This window comes from Eretmochelys imbricata, chromosome 6, assembly GCF_965152235.1.
Source record: "Eretmochelys imbricata isolate rEreImb1 chromosome 6, rEreImb1.hap1, whole genome shotgun sequence".
Taxonomy (NCBI): Eukaryota; Metazoa; Chordata; order Testudines; family Cheloniidae; genus Eretmochelys; species Eretmochelys imbricata.
The window spans coordinates 26614198-26623760 of NC_135577.1; the positions used below are offsets into that span (position 1 = coordinate 26614198).

Here is a 9563-nt window from a genome sequence, read left to right on the forward strand (position 1 = left end):
AGTCAATTGCTAAGACAAGTTTGTTTATATCTACAGGGTCCTACCTGTAATTCCCCACCCTGTAATGCACTTTCATGATAAAGAGATCGCACTACAGTACTTGCATGAGGCAAACTGAAAAATACTATTTCTTTGGTTTATCTTTTTTACAGTGCAAATATCTGTAATCAGAAATAATAACAAAGTAAGCAGTGTCCTTTGTGTTGTGTAGTAATTGAAACCAACGTATTTGAAAATATAGAAAACATCCAAAACTATTTAAATAAATGGTATTCTATTATTGTTTAAACCTATGATTAATCGCAATTGTTTTAATCATTTGACAACCCTAATAATAATTAGACAAGCCCTGAGCTGTACTCAGATATGCTGAAATAGCAGTCACACCTGTGCTGTGGTATGCCAGCAATAGGTGAGTGTCCACGTGAGGTTATGCAGGATACCTGCACTCTGCTGTGTCGTGAGCTGAAGCTTGTGGCAGAGCCTCCCTTATTGCTGTTATAGATTTTTTTTAGCTACGTACAGCACAGTCAGCTGGGTATGTCAGCTCCATTCAAGTGCTGGAGAATAAGAGGCCAACCAAAGGCGCTGCACCAGAGCTGAGCTGAGAATGCAGAAGTGCCTTGTGTGCGGCTCTGTGCTTAGGCTGCTAGACCCCTGTGATGCCTCTCTCCTGTATGAGCTCCCGGCCAGGCAAACCACCAAACTTCCTGACTGATCCAGTTCCTCCTTTGGTTTGGCCCACTTTAGAGTTTCATTCTACCAGAAGGATCAAATTAGAGAGATGACCTGATCTACAAGATTGGAGTCAGAGATAGTGGGTCCAATTCTTCCCCTGAGGAAATCGCTTACACTACAGAATGGGTTTGTAAAGCTGCAATTCCCATTTGATAGCATTTCACACCCACTTTGCACTGGTGTAAGTAATTACGCATGTAACAGGGCAAGGGAGAATTAAGCCTAGGTTAACAGACATAATGAGTGATGTATTCAACGATATTAGGCAGGAGATTGCCTGGCAGTTACACAGGGACTTCCTGAATCTCAATTACACTATCTCAGGTACTTATGTGCCTTCCCTATTACCATCCTGCTGGGGTGCCTCACAGTCTTTAATGACTTTATCCCCAATGCACCCCTCAGAGATAGGGCAGTTAAACATGGGGAACCAAAGCTCAGTGAGAGTGAGTGATCTGCCCAAAGTCGCACAGGATGTCTGTGGCAAAGCCAGTCTCCCAGATCCCAGGCTGATGCCCAAACCATTGGGAAACGCGTCCTCTCTAAGGGCCCCTTGATACCACTCTGGCAGCATAAACAAGAATGCGGACCCTGATTTTCAGAAATGCTGAGTATCCAGAACTCCAGCTGAAGTCAATGGGAGAATGCAGACACTCAGCACCGTTGAAAGTCAGGCCTTGACTTAATGCACATCCAGGACAGAGGTGCTGTTACCACTCCAGAGACCTGGGAGTGTCTGGAAGTTATAAGAGTGCAGGGGAAGGTGTTTCATCTTAATATTTAGAATGTCACAAGTGTGGGTCTGTTGCGCAAGACCTGCATCCGATGTTACTGTGACTTCTTTGCCATTCTAACACACAAAAAGCCTTCCCTGTATAGGAAGGGGGAGGAACTCAGAGCCCAGTGCCATGTCGGATGGCACAGTGGTATTATGAAGGAGGCCTATGCTATGCATTACTCTGGAAGTGAGTTGCTAGGGAGTGGCTTCAGGGTAACATCAGTAGTTTTCTGAGGACTAATCTTTGTACAACGTGCCAGTGTGTCTCCTAGGAACATGCTTAGTGAGCCCCAGAGCTGCCAGTTCTCATGATATTCGGTGTTTCCTTAAAGCTCTAGGTACTGGAATCATCTGATTGTATGAAACTCTTAGCTTTTATTGTAAAAAAATGAAGTTTCTAGCCCTCATGGTTGAGATGAAAGGTCAGCTCTCAAACCCTGGAAGGCAGATAACATGAACCCCAAGTTTGCTAGTTTTAAAAATCACATGATTTAAGCAAATCTCATGATTTGTTGGCACCTGACTCTTGATTGTTATATGCCTGAGGCTGGCAACACTATGTTAGCTCTTACTTTCTTGTGTCTTAAATGGGAAATGTGCTCCCTCCGTGCCCCACTCTGGGAGGGGGGTTCCCTCCATACCCTCAGCTCCCTCTGTCCCACACTGGGAGATTGAGGGGATCTCTCTCTGTACAGTAGGTGTTAGCTACAATAGTCTTTGCTGGGGAAACTATGTGGGGGACCGGGGGGGAATCAAACTAGAAAAAGGTGAAACGGGTACTCAGTATTATTTACTCGGGAGTGTATTGCACAAACTTTGGTATGCAGCCCAGAAATATTTGATTTATTGCATTAAAAAGGGAAATGCAATCTTGCTTAACTCTTCTAAAGACAGCTGGCAGAATCTGGAGAAGGGATTTCAAAGTCAGTGTTAGTAGCCTCATTTAACTTTTTTCTGATTTACTCCAGGTTTTGGAAGCAAATACAGCAAAGCAAGTGGAACGATAAAGAGAGAAGAGTTAAGCCGTTTAATCAGAAATTGTGGTGATTGGAGTTTTCTGGCAAGTGATATTCCCACAACACATTGAACTGGCTTTAGGTCTTGGCAGAGCACGGTTAACCCTTTCCGTTCTATTTCATACAAGTGATCAATGTGTGTATTTTATCCCACTCCCACTGAAGCTAGTAAACCACACCCACACCCACCCCGCCCCAGCCTGTCTCTAGATATAGAAGCTTTTAAAGCAAAGACAAACGAAAGTAGGATTTGTGAGCTCAGTCCCAGGATATGGACTGGGAGTGGACAGGAGAGGGTGCACCACCTGCACGGCTCCTATGTGATATCCTGGAAAAGCACCAGATTCTCTGTCTCTCTAAAAAGAAGACCTGTGTTTGCTTTATTTTAGAAACTAGAGCAATTCCTTCTTACAATGCTCTGTTATGCAGCTGGGGCCTGATCCAAAACCCATGGTCATTGATGGAAAGACTCGCAGTGACTTCACTGGGCTTTGGAGGAAGACTCTGTGTAGTAATTTGGTCCAGCCAGTGATCCTCCCACACAGGTTATAGTAAAGGATAGTCAGTAGAAAGCGCACACACACACAGATTTTGGCTTTGAGATTTTGCTGGGAAGGGGAAAAAGCCCAACAAGTTTTTTTTTTTTTTTTTTTGGGGGGGGGGGGAAGTGGATTTGTTTATCCCTTTATGAATTTGCACAGAAAGCCCCTTTGACAGGTTAAGTGAACATGTGCCTGTCAACAAATCAGAGCAGGTTTTGCATCTGTGACCCATTCTCCCCACCACCAAACTTGTCAGTTTTGGTCCAGAGAAGCCCAAACCAGAAATGTCATCTGGTTTTACTGCCCCAGATTATGGGGTTTCATTGTTTCCTTAATATGCAACCAGAGTCAAACAAACCCAGGGGAAAAAATAAAAGCCTAACAACCTGTTATGTCAAAAAAACAAAACCTACTTCTGCAAACCTTGGGCTCTACAGCCTGTCCTGGTGTTAGGAAGAAAACTATATACTCTGTATAGGGAAGTTCCAATCTAAGGGTTTAAAACAGAGGCTCTCCCAAAGTGTCTATTTAAAACCACCCACACAAGTCTTATTTTTACACTTGATTGCTCAGTGTTGCCTGAGCAAGACCTAGTGTATCAGAAACCCTGTTAACGTACCACTGGTTGAAAGCAAGGCAGCCACATCTGCTGGTACAGTTATGTTAAATCAAAGTTTCCTCATGTGCCCCAATTCCCTACCGCTGAACAGAGTGCTAAAACCTTTCCAAGTTGCTCTCTTAAAACAATTACTGTAGGGAAAAGCAATTGGGAAGGAAGGAAGGGAAAAAAAAAAAAAAAAAAAGACTCCACACAAAGTAGAAGGCTCCATGCCAACCATTAACTCTCACTCCATTTTGGCTTCATTTTCTTGTTTTTCCTCTCCGAATTTTCATTCCTCTGAGACCGAACATGCTGCAGTGTTTCTCAGAATAGCGTTTAATACTCTCTTAAGGCTCTGAAGCTAAAGAACTGTCTGTCCCTTCCACACAATGCACAATCTTAATATTCCCCCCTGCCAAACGTCTTAAGAAAAGCATGCAATATTTTGTTAGAAGAGGTCTATTTCAAGTTCTGTCCAATAGCCCATAGGTGACCTTGCATGACCTCGTATACTAGAAATGAGATCTAAACACCATAATTTGAGTGCAGATCAGAATGTTGTGACTTGAGCCCTCTAATATAAACACACACACACACTTAAGGTGATCTTAGTATTTGCCTATGAAATAAACATTCCTAGTGAGTTCCATATATCATTCTCCCATGATCACCTGCTATTCAGTTTCCGATACTGGCTGTGGTGCTGGTATACAAGGGCAATGCTTCTAATTTACTTTTGAGCTTTAAATGAACGTATGCACACATGCACAAGGAGCAGAAAATCCATTAAAAAAAAAAAAACCTGCTCCACTCCAACTCCAGTCTGGGAATCCCGGCATGATGCCAGTATCTCCATTCATACAAGGACTCAGGAGTCCAGAGCGAGCATACGAGTTCCCTGCAGTCCCCCAGTGACAGATCTCAACTCCCCTCCCCTTAGTCAAGGGCAGTGTCCCACCGGGTGCAGTGTGCAGACATACACCAGTTTTCTAAGGGTGAGCCACCCCCTTGCAGGGGCACAGCTCTCCTCTCAGTCCTCTGTAGCTGTGCATATACACCCAGCCCCCAGATGAGTCCCTACAGCGCAATGCTGTTACAGCCTAGCCAGCAACTTGTGTCACCCTTCCCTTTTTTAACCTGTTAGGCTCTCACTGGGAGAAGTCCTCTAATTTAAAGTGAAGCGGCTCAGCCGTCATTTGAGGTCCCTCTAGCGACCCTAAAGGGGAACTGCAGCCAGGCGGGAACTCTTGCTTTTCTGTTTCCAAAGCCCAAGCTCCACACGCAACCAAGGGAGAAGGGGGGGGGGGGGGTGAGGGGGAAGCAGCTCATAAATACTCTCGCCCTCCTACACCGGTCACTTTTGCAAATATCCCATTGCACCCTCTTGCAAGGACTTCACCATCACTCACTTACACAGGAAATACCGGGATGCAGCAACAAGAAATACAACGTGCCAGCCAAATGCGGCTCCTGGTTGTAATCACGTTGTTTGCATGAGTCCAAAGCGACACAACCCAAACCCTCCTGCCTTGCTTAAAAAAAGAAAGCGCCAAGCCCGGCCCCCCGCTCCTGCAGGCGAGAGATCTCTCGCAGCGAGCTGGGCAGCTTTTTCAGCTCATTTCCAACCCCGCGTCCTTCTGTGAACTGGGGACACGCGCGCGCGCTAAGCAGAAGGAAGAGTCGGAGAGGAGTCTCTGGATCTGCTGGGCTGACCATCAAAAAGTCTGATGGGGCTGATCTTAGCTCAGCGAGCCCCCTGGCTGCCCCCTCTGCCTGCTGCGGCACTAGAGACAAGTCCAGCATGGGTTGTTTAATGTTGCCCTTACCTTTAAACTTCCACTGCTACTTTCAACTTCTTGTGTGCAGACCTGGAGTAAGGCTGGGTGGCTGGAGCATTCATCCATGTATCTCTCTGCTCCTGACATGCTTCTGTCCTGCTTGGTTTGTTGTTTAGTTTAATTTGGGGGGGAGGTTTTTGGTGTGTCAAGTCCCTGTTTTACGAGGATGTTGCTGGTTTTGCTTTGCTGTCTCTTGGCTTGTTCTTGCTTTTCCAAGAGTCTGAGCTGGTGGGGCTTGGTTCTCCCAGCTGCAGCTATAGTCTCAATTAGCTGCTCCACAACTGAGGAGACAGGCTGAGAGCACTCACTGCCCCTTCTTTTATACACCATCCAATGGGCATGCTCCAACTTCTACTGTAACAACGATCAAGGCAACTCAGCCAATAACCTTGCAGAAGTTATCTAACCCCTCTTTCCCCCTCCCTCCCTCCCTCCCTCTCTCTCTCGTGTAACCCTCGGAGTCTCACACTAGGAAAAAGTTTCAATAACATGGTTTCATAGAATGTTCCTCTCAGGGGGTTGAATGCAGCTACTGCTCCATGCAGAAAAAAATCCCTGTCCTTTGGGTGAGGGCAGAAGGAGGGTGTCTGCTTTCATTGCATGCTGCTTTTCACATGCAGGTAAAGTGAGCAATAAGCATGTGAACAGATGAATGCAGTTTTTATTTTTCAAAAAAGAGCAGCTCATTCTGGGGTGGCCAAATGCCCTACTAGGGCTACCATGTTCCAGACTAACGCAACCAAATGTTTAGGAATGGTTGCCTTTGAGTTCATCGGTGTTTCATTTAATTTCACCAGGATCCCTATGGGGAAAACAATCCAATATCAGCTGAGTCGTGATTCATAAGCCAATGGGTACCAAGCAGTGAGTCTACAAAGTTCTTTTCCATGGGGAGAACTACCCATTTTCCACACTGAAACCTCTTCATCCAAGTCAGTGTACTTTTCTTAAAAGGTGCCTGTTTCATCTTGAATCTGATCTTTCCTCCTTTCACACAACATCCTCTGAGCTCCTTAACTGAGTCAAAATTCCTCACTTTCCAAGAAATAAAATTTAGATGGTTACTCTAATATTTGATCTTTATTTTCAACAGTTGCTTTTTCACCATTGGTCCTGCACGTTACCTTCAAAATAACTCCTGGGGTAACGACATGTTTCAGTGATTAGCGAAGGTGATTTTCAGTCAGTGAAGAAGTTGGTATGGGAGGCAGGCCTTAATTTACAGTCACCTACCGACTGAAGTGACTTTGACACATGCAGGATTTCAGAAGCAAAGAGGTAGGCACGGGAGGGGGTTGTTCACTGTGACTGGTAAGCAGTTAATCATTCATAACTTCATTAACATCCTTGCTATCCCAAAGTAAACATGGAGACGTTGCCTATCTAGGGCAGACAGATACAGTGTGTTCTGCACCTATTGCTGTATTCTGGCTCTCATGCTCACTTTTAGTTGTCCACCAACCTAATTAAAGCCCCATTCTGCAAAGATTTATGCATATGAATAATCCCATTTAAGATAATGGGAATTCTCCCATACTTACAGTTAATTGTGCATATAAAGCTGTGCAGAGTAAAATGTAAAATGAATTATTATTGCTATTGATTACTGTAGTGCCAAGAGACCTGCACTACGATAGGGACCCCACTGTGCTAGGCGCTGCAGATATGTATAAGTAAGATAACAGTGCCCTGTCCCAAAGAGCTTACAATCTAAATGGACAAGACAAAGAGTAGGAGGGAAAAAAAGAGGTGAACTGACTTGTCCAAGGTCATGCAGCAGGTCAGTGTCAGAGATGGGAATAGAACCCAGGTCTCCTGAACTGCCAAGTCCCAGTCAATGCCCAAATAGTTAATGAAATTCAGTGATTACATGATTACAACATGCCAATGCACACTTAAACAATAGAAAATAATGCTTTATTTTTATAATTGATTTTTTTCTCTCTGAGGTTGGGAATTGACTGAAGGATTTCTCCAAACAAGTGGAATTTAGAAGATTTCTCCCAAAGACAAACCAAAGAGGGAGAAGGGCTGGTACTTTCTCTATAGGCTTTTGACCTCATAAAGGACACGTCACCCTCTCAAGAATCTGTTCATTCATCAGGTTGTTCTTTGGATCACATCATTCGACCCTAATTTTCTTTCCATGTCTGGATTGTATCATTGCATTTCAGACCCACCAAACAACCCAATGCCAGTGCAATGTCCTTAAACTAAAGATGTCATCAGAACAGGGAGGAGGGCATGGTGCTGATAAAACATACATACATACAGGAAAGATTTTCAACCTAAAGTTAAAAGAAAAGGAGTACTTGTGGCACCTTAGAGACTAACCAATTTATTTGAGCATAAGCTTTCGTGAGCTACAGCTCACTTCATCGGAGAAGTGAGCTGTAGCTCACGAAAGCTTATGCTCAAATAAATTGGTTAGTCTCTAAGGTGCCACAAGTCCTCCTTTTCTTTTTGCGAATACAGACTAACACAGCTGTTACTCTGAAACCTAAAGTTAGTCACCTAAATCCATATATAGGCACTTAAATAAGTGGTTTGGTTTTCCATACCTCAATGAAAATTAGCTGCTAAGTGCTCAGCACTCTTGAAAACCTGGCCACTTCTTTAGGTGCCTAATTATGGATTTATGAGGCTAACTTTAGACACCCTGGTTTGGAAATCTTGGCCATATACCTTTACACCTCATCCAATGTAAAACTTTCAATAGATGAGAAAGAAAGTTGTATTCTTTTTCACAACGATCCTTCCCCATTTGTTTAAAAACAAAACCATATCCAAGGTGGTCAAATGGGGCTGTTAGCAGCCCAGAGAGAAGAATTGACTTCCCTTCCCCCAACTTGCCACCAGCACCTCCTTTGAGTAGACAAAAGAAACCTAGAGAGGGTGAGAGGGCTAATCTCTCTGAGAAAAAAACAAGTGATTTTCCAGTAAACAACTGCAACAGCAAACAAAGAGGGTGAACAATAATGATAATCAAAAACTATATTGTAAGGACAAGATGACCCCATCATGCGAGGTGTCTCACCAGCTCAGTGAAAACAGCCAGCATTTTGGGTGAGCCTTCATCATCAACAACATCACCACAGACAACAAAATAAACCCCACAAGTTGCCATTGGATCCACTTGTGTTTGTGCCTTTGATCTTTTAATTGCTTCTTAGTTATCCTTCAGTGCAAATAAATAGTGCATTGTGTCAAGAAAGAGAGAGAGGGGAGGATAAGAAAGAAAGAAAGACACAAAAGAAAGAGCTGTTGACCGAAAGAAAAAAAAGGCAGGTTATTTTCCCTTCTTTAAAGGAGTGTGTCTGTATTTGAGGGGGAAACTGGGGGGGGGGGGGGGGGTTGGAAATCAAAGCAAAATAAAGAAAAACACATTAAGCCTCAGGCAAATATCATCCTTACGTCAGTAGGAAGAAATGGGGGAGAGGGCAAAACCCAGGATTAACCTCGTTTGAGTTTATTCCCTGAGAGGTGAATTGATCCAAAGAAGGTATGATGTAGCAGCAGAAGGAAGATAAATAGCTCTGAGGCTGTATTGACAGCTAACCATATCACCATTTTCTTTCTTTCTTTCTTTCTTTCTTTCTTTCTAGCATTTCTATGGAAATACTTACTGGAATGTCATGGGGAGGAAAGTCCAAACTCCTTTAAGCACAAATGTGAAACTCTGACAGGCACAATCAGCCCTTCCAAATAACAAGGGACAAAGTTGGCCTTTATAGCATTGTGCAAATACATAGAATTATGACTTTCTGTGTAGGGCTATGGGATAATCTTTACGTTAAAAGAGCTTGCCAGTGATGCCTGAGAAATATGGTGCAGGAGGGCAGATGAGAAACTTTATAGATTGGAATCCTGTTGGGGAAGGGACTGTGTCTCACTGTACGTCTGTGCAGCACCTAACAGGCTAGGGCTCTGATATCAGCTGGGGCCCGTAGGCTTTACCCAGTAATAAACAGCAATATTGTTCTGTCACCCGCTGGATGGCTTTGTGGAACAGCAGCAACACAAAGGCAGTGTTTCATGCTACAACACCTG

At 44.0% G+C, this 9563-nt stretch overlaps 1 protein-coding gene across 1 annotated transcript in view; it reads right to left on the minus strand.

Moving 5' to 3' along the window:
- The window catches only part of IGF2 (insulin like growth factor 2), a 28300-nt gene extending 22700 nt beyond the window's left edge, over positions 1-5600 (minus strand). Inside the window, exon 1 of the mRNA XM_077820028.1 lies at positions 5502-5600. Coding sequence (XP_077676154.1) covers positions 5502-5600 — 99 coding nt within the window. The remainder of the gene's footprint in view (positions 1-5501) is intronic.
- Between the last annotated feature and the right edge of the window lie 3963 nt (positions 5601-9563).